The following is a 14136-nucleotide window of genomic DNA, read 5'->3' on the forward strand; positions in this document are numbered from 1 at the left end:
TACATGCATTCGCGGGATCCCAACCCTCCCCTAAAATTTGACAGTGGTATGACAGTACAAAATCAAAACAAACTTTAAAAGTCAGTTAAAAAAGGCTTAACTTGTGCAAATGTTTTCGGCATCGTGCCATAATCGTGGTGTTATACGGTATTGGTGTCGGTCTGTCTGTCTGTCCACCCACTGGAGATACTGTTCGGCAGAAAGGTTGTACACTGTGGGATGGTTTGTCGTTATATTTTCACCTTATGGCTTAACATCCTTTACCGTGAGTTTGACATTTTTTTTGTATTGCACCAATGACACCTTTTGATCGAACGCAAACCCTCTAAGACAGTTCGACATTAGCCCTTATATAGTTGATAGGCATGTTTCCCGATATTGTGTGATTGACGTCATTTTACCGTCATTTATATTCGATTGTTTTATGGAGGTAATGGGACTATTCTATTTGACAAATTTTAGAAATATCATATCACAATTTCACCTTATGCACTTAACTTAGAGAGGCGTATTTAGGGAAAAGGGGGAGGGATCCCGGTTATTCCTTATGGTTCTACATATATATATGGTTGATTTATGTATACTTTTTGCCTGTTCCTCTATTAAAGTTGCCTAGTTGGGGCCCCGCCCCGTTCTGAAAATCCTGAATCCACATCCACAACTACTATTTACAATTTGATCGTTTGACAGAAAGTTCTAATACTTGGCAGTATTATTTGCTCCATATGTAATTGAACATATTATATATGTACCATAATTTTGGTTTGACAATTTTTACAGCAGTTGGATTTTTTTTACCTTCTCTCCACAATGTAACCTTGTGAACTGAACTCATTTGAAACTGTTTGATACAGATTTTCCATACTTGGTTTTTGTAGTGGACCACCATTTAGATTGGACCATTTTTGGGGGAGTAATGGGTTTTTGAAGACTCAACTAAGAGAGGCGTATTTAGGGAAAAGGGGGAGGGGTCCCGGTTATCCCTTATGGTTCTATTTATATGGTTAATGCATACTTTTTGCCTGTTCCTCTATAAAAGTTGCCTAGTTGGGGCCCCGCCCCTTTCTGAAAATCATGAATCCACATCTGCAACTTCTATCTACTATTTGATCGTTTGACAGAAAGTTCTCATACTTGGCAGTATTATTTGCCCCATATGTAATTGAACATATTATACATGTACCATCATTTTGATGTGACAATTTTTACAGCAGTTGGATTTTTTTTTTAATTTCTCTCCATAATGTAACCTTTTTTTTCATACTTGGTTTTTGTAGTGGACCATCATTTAGATTGGACCATTTTGGGGGAGTTATTGGTCTTTGAAGACTATTGTACCATGTACACATTGTGAACGAAACTCCTCTGACGATGTTAAACAAAATACTAGGGTTAATTGCCATCATATAGAGTTTACCATAACTTGCTAATAACTTTATTTTGACCATATTGAAAGGCAGAGGCGGATTTAGGTGGTGGGGGGAGGCCCTTTTTGGGAAAAAAATTGGTTGCTTATATAGGGAATCACTGAAGCGTGATCGGAGCGGGCCCCACTTATGAAAATTTCTAGATCCGCCAGTGAAAGGAGATTTGGGATTTTGACAATAAAAACCTCATTTGTAACTCCTAAAAAACTAATTTACAGAATCGCAAAAAGCTCTCACATTTCATAGGAGAAATGGAACTTTGACCGCTTGTTTGATTATTTTAATACTATGGCAGCATGTTCTGCATATTGAATAACAGCAACTAAAATCCAAAGGCTAAACAAACCTATATTCTATATAAACTCTAAACATTGTTAAACTTTCTGTCCCGGCTATTAAGGAAACATGTGTGTCCCTACCAGGTTAGATGAAAATATAACGACAAACCATCCAAACAAAACCCACTTTTATATGCTTCAACTCTTCATATCTGCCGAAATTTTTTTCTGATCTGCGCCGATATACAAATTTCTTTTGTTCAAATTCTAGTCTAGATTTAGTATGTGTGATATCAATCTCTTAAACAGATTATTCCTCTTATTAAATGTGAACACCTACTATAATGAGTTCAAGTATAAATATGGTTTTAGTCTTCATTCTGAAACCCCTTTCCTGTATTGCTTTTGGTCTCCTAACAAGTTATTTTCTCTCACTTTATATGACCATGTATCAAAGTTTGTCTCCAATCCCATTTGACATCAGTTATCATGTGGAGACGGTGTTAAATGCATACGTAGCAATTTTTAGTACCAGAGTCCTTGAACTTAAGACAGGCTGACCAATTTTACCACAAGCTTCAGAGAGCCTGAATCACTCACCTATGTTCATCTTTAACAATTGAATCTCTCCAACATTATTGGCTAGAATACATTTTGTCTAACAGATGTTTTTTTTTCTATTGTTGACAGTTTCCTTCTGTCTTCTATATTCAATGCACTTTACACAAAAAAGGTAAAGATAGTAATTTTAAGGGAAATTTTACCACTTTGAAAATAAGAAGGTAGTTTTGTTTCTTTCATCACGCCGGCCCATTTGCAGATCTTGTATGCTTGTATGATGATCATTTTTTGCTTTTTGAAGTCTATATAACTATAAAAGTTATGAAAATAATAATAAGACTATAAACAGAAAACAGAGCCAAATATCAAATCAATATCTTCCAAGAACGAAGAAAAAAGTGTGGAAAACTGATTTGGCAGACTGATGGATGGACAGACAGACAGACGGAGTGCAAACCTAAAGTCCCCGTCGACTTTGTCAGTAGGGGACTAATTAAAATTGGTCAACTTTAATTCAAATCTTTTTCTGATCCATAAAAACAAATATACATGTTTAAATTCATCCCCACAAAATTAATTGAGTCCAAGTTATTTAGGGTTTTTATAATTTTTGAAGGTGGGACAGTGACATTTTTTGTTGACATCCTTGTTTCATTGGCAGTCATACCGCATATGATTTTTTTTATATATTGTTTTGATTTGTACCAAGTTGGCTTCGAGTTACAGATTCCAGATTTCAAAGCAAACCTTCAGATGGCAATAACACCCATTGTCAAAGCAAATCTTCTGATGGCAATAACACCCATACACCTTATCGCTAATCCCGGCTGCTTGAACTTTTGACGCATACAACAATCACTTTTCCATTGTGGCGTCAGACATTTTGTTTTGTGACGTCAAAAATTTACGGGAACCTGTGCGATATCCAGTAATGGTGGACAAATAGCGATAAGGTGTATTGCCCTGCCCCTCTCTATAGCCAGGTGAGCTTTTAATAATTAATTAAAACATAGTTGTACTATATTTATTTATCTGTTCATTTATTACATATTATCATGTTTTTTAAACAGCACTAAGTAATATATTAACATTGTACATGCTAGTTTGATTCTAACCTTTTGCTAACAAATGTGAAATTCTTAAAAATTTCAATTTTTTCATAATCAATTTAAAAATTTACTGAAGTATGTCTATTTCAATATATTGACAATAGAATTCATACATTGTCATATTTGCTAGTGCACCTTATCTTTGTATAATTGTCAAATCTGAAATTTTGACCATAAATTCCTGAACACAAACAATTAGGTATCTTGAACACAATTTTATACTGAAAGTGATCCCACAATTTCTTAGAACACAGTGGTATTTGGTATTTTGTACAAAAATTGGCATTGTCTATTGGCACAGTCTAATCAACTTATTTGTGACAATCAAGAAATCTTCATCTTGTAATTCTTTCAATGCATCCTCAAACATGTCTTTAGTAACAGGCTGCAAATAGAGAGAATTATCATCATTATAAATACTGAAAAAACCATTTAATACATTGATCAAGTTGTGCTAAAGTGGTGATAAGGGCACAATGAAATCATTTATTTCTATAGTCAGATATTTTTCAAATTGAGACAAGCCTCTTGTTGATTCATCAGTAAATTATCCAGCTATTTTACAAATAATACAATCAGTTGTTTGCTAATTAGTTAATTATTTCGTGGCTTATTTATTAATCTTGTATTGAGGATAATTTTTTGTTGACCGATAGGATTTCAATAGACAAACTTCAAAACGAAATACTCTTAACTATCATTTATTTCAAGTTTGATATTGGTTTTGTAGTTTCAAATTGTCCCAGTAGTTAGAGAAGATTTAAATCTTGTTTAAATGATGCCAGTAGTTGAGTGATGGCAAAAGCTTACATTTGTCCTTTGGGCCAGATGAGCTAACATCATTTTGTTTATGGTTCTTTCCCCTTTCTGAATGATAATTATTAAACAAAGAAACGAAGAACTTACAAAGTCTGATCTTTCCTTAAATTCCTCCAGCAGTTTAGGCTGTTTGAGAGTTGGGACTTTCCCTTTCTCTTTGATTAGTTTCTTCAGTGATTGTGTAATTTCTGCCTTTCGTTTACGAGCAGCTCCACTGATACCTGTAGTCAAAATTGTAACGTCTATCTTGCCAGTGGATGGATCCACGGCTGCTTGTTTAAGTGCTTCTTTGTACAGCCTGGAAAACAAAAAGGTATTAATTTTTTTCTTTGTGTAGTAAGAGATTTCTTTCATAGAATTTTCAGCAAGAATTTTATGGCAAAACAGTAGCAAGATTGTTATTAATAATGTCACTCATTATATATTCAATAATAAGAAAGTATCTTAATTTCTAAATGCACTTAATATTTATGTTTATTTCTAGTATGAAACTTTAAACCATTGATTTGGAGCTCTGATCTTTCAAAGAAAAAGACCTGTTGGAATAGTACAGGAATGAACTCTAAGACTTGAATATGTTGCTGTTGACTTTAAAATTATTTTTCTTTAGAACATCCAAATTGACTGTTGAAGTTGTAAAGAGCCTGTTTAGACTATTAAAGGATGTAGGTACTTTCAAATCACATCTTTAAATGCTTCAATGTCAAAATGAATGTTTGTTGATTTATTCTTTTTAACAGATATCACCAGCAGAATAAGACAGATTATAATCATTATTTCTCACAACTATCTGTGTCATTTCCGAGTTGCATCCTTCAATATGATACAGGTCACAATATAACTAACTACTTTATGGTCTTGAGGAAACGATGATAGTCCGTCGGAAGGGGACGATAAATGGCTGACCCGTGTTAAGAGAGAGCCATATCTCTTGCACGTTAAAGACACCCTTGTAGATTTCGAAAAAAGAGCAGGCTAATGCCGCTACAAGGCAGCACTCGCACCCGCAAAGTGGAAAGGGATTAATATAAGTTGCAAAACTTGTTTCCCAATCCACTTTAAATAAATATGTTTAAACTAAATAACTACCTTTTGGCTTCTTCAACGTCAGCAAGTTCTACTGTAGTACAATATCTCATCCTTGCATGGGCCTCTGCCAACCTAATGAGAGATTCAAGCTGTCGAGGGTAGGCAGATATTTGACCACGCCCACTTCCCACCTTCCTCATCATGACATAAGCCTCTACAAAGGCTTGGCCTGCTTCCTCACTGATTTTAGGGTTAATAAATCTCTTGGCATATGTTATGTAGTCTTTAAGAATGCCCATGTCCTGAAATATTTTTTTGTAATAGAAATATTTAGATTTTTTAAAAATAAAATTATGATAATTTTGTTTCATTGACTCTCTCTCTACAATTAGGTTTTTAAAAAATTAACTCAAACCATGCAATTTTCTTTTTAAGATTTCTAATCAGCTGATTGTGATATCACACTATGGGGAAATCCATAAATATGATGAAATGCTGCTTTGATGCAGTTTCTTTTTTAATAATCATCCCAACATAGAACTTTATCACCAGCCCAGTAGCCAGTACTTCGGTACTGCAGGCCTGGGGCCATTACATTGCAATGTAATGCATTACATTACAATTACTTTGTGATTCTTCCATTACAATTACAATTACAATTACATTTTTTCTCACATGTAATGCATTACATTACAATTACTTTGCATGTGTAATGCATTACATTACACATTACTTTTTCAATATAAAAACAAAAAGCATTTCAAAAACAGAGGTATATGTACATATGTACATACAGTGTTAGGTACATAGACTTCAAATACTGGTTAATTAATATGTCCATTGCACTTTATCATCATAAGTGGTTTAAATGTGATGCCATTAAGAGAACAGCTATCAGTTCTGTACACCTTTCCGGCAATACTTAAAAGCCTTTCTACAGGAGCTTATGTGTGGGAAATGGCTAAATACTTGATAGCTGTATTAGTCAAAGAAGAAAGGCACACTGAATTTGACTTCCATTATTCCAGTGCATTGATTGAAATTTCTTCACATGGCTCAGACAAGTAGATGTCAACATCATGTACTGCACCGTACCTGTGTCTATACCCTTTGATTGAGAAGTAGAAGGCATGAAACTGAAAAAGTCACTTTCGGTTCTTAGGTGGTGGTAAAAAATAAATAAATTATCATATAATTTTGTTTCTTACATTGATCATTTAATCATTAAGACATCATTAAGGATTTCAAAGGGATATAATAAATGTGTCATTAAAGGATTATCTTGTGAAATGCCTAAGGGTTCTGTGAGGACAAACATAAGTTGAGAAGATTTGATTGCAATAAAAACATTGGGATATTAAATTAGGTGAAATAACAACACAGACAGGACCCAAACCACAGTTTGGTTTAAAAATGTAGTTTGATATATTCAATATTTCATTGAAATACATGTAAGGTGTGTATAGAATTATGAAATTTTCATCTTCATATTTTTTTCATTGATCTATATAGTTTTGTTTGATGATTTGTTTTATAAGGTTTTTCATAGACCACCAAACACCAATATATTCCCATATCATATTAAACAAATATCAGAAACCAAGATCAAAGACCTGATATGTTTTACCATTTTATATTTCTTACCTTAATGTGTGTTTTAAAGATTGATGTAAATTATTTAATACAGTTATTAACTGTGACAAAAATTTTATTCCATACTTTCTTTTGTTTTTGTTAATATTTTATTTTTATTATACAATATTCTTCAATTTGATCTATTTTACCAATTTGTAATAAAAAGTAATGTACTGTAATGGAGGCATTACATCAATTTTTAACTAAAGTAATCATTACATTACATGTAATTGTAATGCAAAAAATGTGCATTACAAATTACTTTGCATTACATCCAAAAAATGTAATATTACAATGCATTACAATTACAAATTACCATTACCCCAGGCCTGCGGTACTGGCATGAAAATTCGAATTTTTTTGTGTTATTAAAATTTGCTGTTACAAAATGATAGAAATTATTATAAATTAAAGAATGTATCTCCCTCATGCAAAGCTCTGATTCCTTTCACGGATTTGGCTATACGTTTTGGAACTTTTGGATTATAGCTTTTCATCTTTTATATAAGCTTTGGATTTCAAATATTTTGGCCACGAGCATCACTGAAGAGACATGTATTGTCCAAATGCGCATTTGGTGCAAGAAAATTGGTACCTTTAATTTTATTATCATTCACACACCATGTGTATCTGATACTATCTGAAGGCTAGCTTCATTTTGCTTATAGAATATTGTCGAAATTGGAAAATTTAACATTTTGTCGAAATTGGAAAATTTAACATTTTATCATTGTGGAAAGAAAAATTGACAGCAGTTTCCTCAGAAATAAAATTGTGTAATTCACTAACATACCATTTGATCTTCATGCTCTTCTTCCTCACTTTGAAAGTATAGTGAAACCAAGTGACTGGCCAGACGTCTGTCATACATTTCATCTTGTGGGTCCAATATCAGGAAAATCAGGTCAAATCTACAATAAAACATACCAGAATGCAAATTCAGGACTACAAACAATTGTAGTTCAGTGGGTGTGGTTGGTTATTGTTCTATATTTTTTTCTTGTAGAAATTGTTTTATCAATTAGGCTACTGTAAACCAACTTAATTTCACGAGCGATCAATTTTGGCGACCCTTGAGAGTAGAAAAATAACAATTAAAATGGACGCGAATATGTATAACTTGGATCTTTCCTTATTAAACTACATCTAGTTAATTAGAAAATCGCGAAATTAAATCGCCGTGAAGTAGACTAGCTGGAGATAAACGCGAAATAAAGTATCCGCGAAAATAAGTTGGTTTACAGTATTAGTTTTCTAGTTTCAATTGCTTCATATTTTTCATTAGAAGGCCTTATATTGCCAACTAGACAGCATTTGTTGTTTTTTCCTCATTGTTGAAGTCCATTGAAAAACCGAGTATATTAAGTTGGAGCGTGCAAGTCTTAGAACCACAAATTAAATTCCCACAATCAAATGGTGTTTTCACAAAATTATGGCAACATGTTTTCAACAAAGCAAATAGTTCCAATTTTTTGAACATGGTAGAAATATTATCATGGTTATAACAATTTGTGTTTCTTTGGACAATTGTATATAGTGGGAAATCATCTCATTGGCAATCATATAAAATCTCTTGTCTTAATTGGCCGTTTCAGAATCTAAAGCATCATGGGTAATTTCATTGTTTGTACCCCAAAATGAAAATAATGTCACGTCATTGATTAAATTTCCATTGTTATGACATTTTCAACCAATCAGGACGTTTTGGTGTACACTTTTGAAAATATTACCCAGGATGCATTAGATTCTGAAACGGCGAATTTGAAAACCAGCCATTGATTATTACCTTGACAACAAAGTGTGTGGTAGTTGTATGTTTTCAGTAATGGTTCTATTTTTATTCCACTGAGATTCCACAGGGTTGGCAGCTGCTAAGATTGACGTTCTGGCATTCAGTGAACAGATGATACCTGCTTTGGCAATGGATAACGTTTGTTGTTCCTGCAAAATATCAGTCACTGCATAATTCCAATGTATAGACATACTAATTATTTCCAAAGTAGAAGAGCAGCATTACAATCAAAGGTCTAATTTGGTGCTCACATGCAACAAATTCATTACCCTTACCCATAAAACTAACACAAGAAAACATACACTTCTGTGTTAAGCATATCTCCTTTAGTGATTCAAAGTTCATAACAAAGGCTAACTAAAATTTTCGAAATTTAAAGAATTTAATTGCTAGCAGTTATATCATTATCATAATTTATCAAATTGGTTGCAATGAAAAACAATGATTTCCCAGCACTATAAAAACTGATAATTTCAATCCTCATCATCTTTATGCAGGTTTAAGACAATTGAGAAATTGAAAATAAAATGCCTTTTCTTTCATTTCAGAGCATAAGAGGGAATAAAAATATGTATCTGTACTTTCTCAATAATTACACTGAACTTTGAGATCACTTATATTCTTGTTTATTTAAATTTGAGTATCTCACCATAACTTCATGCAGAACTGATCTGGTGCTATCATTCATTTTGTCAAATTCATCAATACAACAAACACCATTGTCACTCAGCACAAGGGCACCCCTGCAAAAAAATAAGTTAAAGCAAAATAATTTTAAAATATTTGTTTAATCATTTCCTGAAATTGCTAGTATAATTGATCTCATATTTTTGTCCAATGATCAATAATAAATGTCCATAATAATTTCTAAGGGCTATTCAAGAAAAAAATGTATGGGGGGGGGGGGGGTTGGAAGGCACATTGTATTAATAATACATGGGTAATGGGTATCAGAGCAACTTTTCACACTATCATCCACTATAATTTTCAATTACAATTGTCTGGGTGGCGGGTGCTGACAAAAACTGCCTTCCAACCCCACCATACATTTTTTTCTGGAATAGCCCTAAATTGAAATGTGTGCAAGGTCTTGCCACTGAACTTTAGTTTGTTCTGATGTTATGTGGTTAATCCACTGTCCAAGGTTAGGGGGACAATTAAGTGCTCATATATTTGTTTTGATCTGACACATTCTCCATGTAGTAAGTCAGAAGATTGTAGTACCTACTGTGAATTTTGTTCTTGGTTCATGTCTCTTCTGTGGACTCATATCTGCATTTTTTAAAAAGTTGTTTTATTATAAATTAGGCCATTAGTTTTCTGATTTGAATTGTTTCACCTTTTTCATGTCAGGCCTTGTAAAGCTGAAAATATGATTATGGGTTTTTCCCATTGTTTAAGGCCATACAGTGGCTGCATGTTATTGCTTAGGCCAAAAAAAAAAGAGGCTCTCAAGAGCCTGAATCGCTCACCTTAATTCTTTTGGTTAAATCTCTCATCAATGATTATTTTGGCTTTTCAATTTATTTAAATGTTTTTTGGATCGTCCTATTTTCTTCAAAAGCCAAAAAAAATAATCATTTTCTTCTATGTTCTATTTTTGCCATAGGAGCTATGTTTCTTGACATACAAGGAAATAAAATATAAAATTTATACTAGATACTCTGAAACTCATTTAGCCTAAGTTTGGCTGAAATTGATACAGAAGTTTCAAAGGAGAAGATTTTTTAAAGTAAGTCAACATGATGAACAAATTGTGAAAAAAGTCTTTAAAGGGCAATAACTCCTTAAGTGGTCAATTGACAATTTTGGTCAATTTGACTTAATTGAAGATCTTACTTTGCTGAACATTATTGCTGTTTACAGTTTATTTCTATATATAATTATATTCAAGATAATAAACAAAAACAGCAAAATTTCCTTAAAATTATCAATTCAGGGGCAGCAACCCAACAACAGGTTGTCTGATTCATCTGAAAATTTCAGGGCAGATAGATCTTGACCTGATAAACAATATTACCCACGTCAGATTTGCTCTAAATGCTTTGGTTTTTGAGTTATAAGCCAAAAACTGCATTTGACCCCTATGTTCTATTTTTAGCAATGGCGACCATGTTTGTTGATAGATCAAAACTTCGGATACAATTTATAAATTAGATACCCTAAGGAACATTCAGTTAAAGTTTGAAAGTATTTGGCCCAGTAGTTTCAGAGGAGAAGATTCTTGAAATAGTTTACGACGACAGACGATGGACGACAGACGACGGACGCAAGTGATGGCATAAGCTCACTTGTCCCTTCGGGACAGGTGAGCTAAAAATGTATGTCTGTTTACTGTTATTAAACCGACCCTATTCTGAGCGCCGACTCTAATCCATTTTATTTCCGTCATAAAGTGAAGATAGTCAAGATAGTATTGCCTGATACATTCCAATGTTCATAATCGTGAATATGATAGCTGTTTTAAGGAAATTCACTACTCATGTGATGTAATAAACATTTTACTGCCATTTTTTCCAACCAATAAAAAAATAATCCAGTCATTAAAATTACAGGTAAACCACGCCCATGATCAACTCAGAACACGACAAGACGAAACCGCACACTCAAAATCATGTCACATAAAATAAAATGAAAAAAGAAAATAAAAAGAAAATACCATCTACCTACCCTTATTTTTTAAAGCATAACCTTAAACAGACATATATTTTTTGGGGGGCCTTACAAATTAAAACTGTTTTCTTGATGGGGCATGTGTATGGCCTAATTACAGTACATTCCGGTTATTTGCATAGCCTATTTGTCAGACGAAATTATGCAATAAAGCGGAGTATGCTTATATCCGAAATGCCAAAATACGGAGTCAAATAACATCGATAGTGCAGATCAGTAAAGGAAATCCTGAAGAAAGATGAACGTCCATAATCCACTTACAACATATTGAATGATTATTTATTCTAATAAAAGTTATTTGTCTAGTGTCATGCATTTTATTCTTTCAACACATTTAGTTTTAGTTTATTTATGTACCAACTTTTCCTTTACCTGAGATACGAAAATAAAAAAATTCTAAAAATAGATTTGTTTCTTTGACCCGGATGGACAAATTATATTGTTACACTTTGATTAAAACAAACTGTTGTACAATGCTACGCAGTTCATAAACATTTGATACAATAAATGTGTAATGAACTGCCTTTAATATGCAGTATTTACCGATTGCACAGTGATGTAACACTGTTACTTTAACCCCGTTAGTTCCGTATATGCAAAGCAGTTAACAGTAATGGGGCCCTGCACGGGTTATTTGCTGATCACGAGTGTTGAAAGTGAGAAAATATGATAATTTTAAGTTAATGTTCTTTTCAAAAAATATTAAAAATGAAAGATTGATGTATGAAATTCTTCAACCATATATAAATGCCCTGTAATAATTAACATAAATGTAGATCACCCCTAGCCAAATTACGAGATTGCACATTGGATAATGATCGATAATTAGCAGGCGTTATTGTTTTAAAAATACACCCAAAATGTAGTCTATGAACAATGTTTGAAATGCAATCAATAATTAACACCTTTTGAGATAGAAGATCATAGAATGGTTGTGTTTTTACAACAATCAGCTGATTGACATTTTTATGACATCGAGGCTTAAAATAGAATATGGGAAACTTTACCTGTGTACACATCGAGGACTTTTTTATAACCATATAAACACGAAAGAAACTGTTTTAAAACTTTATTTAAATAACACAGAAGTAAATGTGAAATAATATCAAAAATTATGATGCATTCAAGAAAAATATACTTACCAAATTGCTGTTTCTGGTCAAAAATCTCGTCAGTTTTAACTAAGCATATCTAGCTAGCGATTATTTTCTATGCAATTAACCGAAATGCCACTTGTGGGGCTATGCATATAACCGTACAATTTAACATTAGATGAATGGGAAATGGTTTTGTGCAGGAGAAAAGTATGCAATTAACCGAATTATGCTATTAAGCGGTATGCAATTAAGTGGAATCGACTGTAACACCTTTGATGGTCTTTAATATTAACAAGAGGGCACACACTGAAATGTCTCGCCTTCTTTACTAATCATTAATATTATATTGATAGTCCTAAATACAAAATGTATAAAGCTTTATTACAACTGTCAAATAAACTAAACAATAACCAAGAAAACTAAACATTGACCAATGAACCATGAAAATGAGGTCAAGGTCAAATGAACCATGCCAGACAGGCATGTACAGCTAACAATTTTTCCATACAACAAATATAGTTGAACTATTGCTTATAGTTAAAGAAAAACAGACCAAAACACAAAAAACTTAACACTGAGCAATGAACCATGAAAATGAGGTCAAGGTCAAATAAAACATGCGCAACTGACATATATAGATCATAAAATGTTTCCATACACCAAATATAGTTGACCTATTGCATATAGTATTAGAAATAAAGACCAAAACTCAAAAAAAGGTGGATAAATGGGAAGACCCCCTTTAATCTGTTGATCATTTAATCTCTGGATAATTTGTGTGGTCACTTTGATTTGCACCGGTCAATGTTTACTTTGCAATTTTCTTCAATCCAGACAATAAGTAAACTTCATTTCTAATGGATGGCTTCAATCTTTCAATTTTATTTTTTGAGAAAACTAAAATCCAAGAATTTAAATAAAAACCCACAAACAAGTAAATTTGCTAAAACCACAAAAAATTATACCCACGAAAGTACTTTCCCAGTATTACAAATTTAACAAAAGTGAATTGATATCTCATTGGCAGTCACACCACATATCCTCTGCATTATAGGATATCTTTTTGAAACCATACCTCAAAGGTCAAGTACTGTATGTTTACTATATTTAATGAATGACTATTTTCTATTTTGAATTTATTTTACGGTTCAATAAAATCAAAATAAATAATTGCCATTCATTATAAATAAATTTCTATCAAAAATAAGGCTCAAAGAACTTTTTATATTATTTATATTAACAACAACAACGTACACACATGTTGGCGTATGAATACACAACGTTAGAATGGGCGTGTCGCCATCAAAATTGACAACATTGAAAATAAAACTTATAATTTTAACCAATCAGAAGACAGTAAATACACCAAGAAGATTGTCAACTTAAAATTTCCAGAATATAATGCAAGTTATTAATGATCAATCACACCAATTACTTACGTTTGCAGTACCAACTGCCTGGTCTCTGGGTCTTTAGTCACATATGCAGTCAGACCTACAGCACTGGATCCCTTTCCTGATGTATATTGTCCTCGGGGCACCAGATGATGAACATATTGTAAAAGCTGAGATTTACTGGTACCTGGATCACCACACAGTAATATATTCATTTCAGATCTAAAGACAAAAGTCCTTTCTGTCAGTAGTGATCAAAACATATACATAAATGACAAAATATTCAAAATCATCTTCACTACAGTACTTGGTACAAGTCTTT

General features: G+C 32.8%; 1 protein-coding gene across 1 annotated transcript in view; it reads right to left on the reverse strand.

Moving 5' to 3' along the window:
- Positions 1-3276: 3276 nt before the first annotated feature.
- The window catches only part of LOC143079826 (DNA replication licensing factor mcm4-A-like), a 31705-nt gene continuing 20845 nt past the window's right edge, over positions 3277-14136 (reverse strand). The window contains exons 12-18 of the mRNA XM_076255437.1: positions 13860-14036; positions 9300-9393; positions 8645-8799; positions 7652-7769; positions 5284-5525; positions 4282-4492; positions 3277-3760 (exon numbers count right to left, since the gene is read on the reverse strand). Coding sequence (XP_076111552.1) covers positions 3665-3760; positions 4282-4492; positions 5284-5525; positions 7652-7769; positions 8645-8799; positions 9300-9393; positions 13860-14036 — 1093 coding nt within the window. The 3' untranslated portion in view covers positions 3277-3664. The remainder of the gene's footprint in view (positions 3761-4281; positions 4493-5283; positions 5526-7651; positions 7770-8644; positions 8800-9299; positions 9394-13859; positions 14037-14136) is intronic.

This window comes from Mytilus galloprovincialis, chromosome 6, assembly GCF_965363235.1.
Source record: "Mytilus galloprovincialis chromosome 6, xbMytGall1.hap1.1, whole genome shotgun sequence".
NCBI classification, from domain to species: Eukaryota; Metazoa; Mollusca; class Bivalvia; order Mytilida; family Mytilidae; genus Mytilus; species Mytilus galloprovincialis.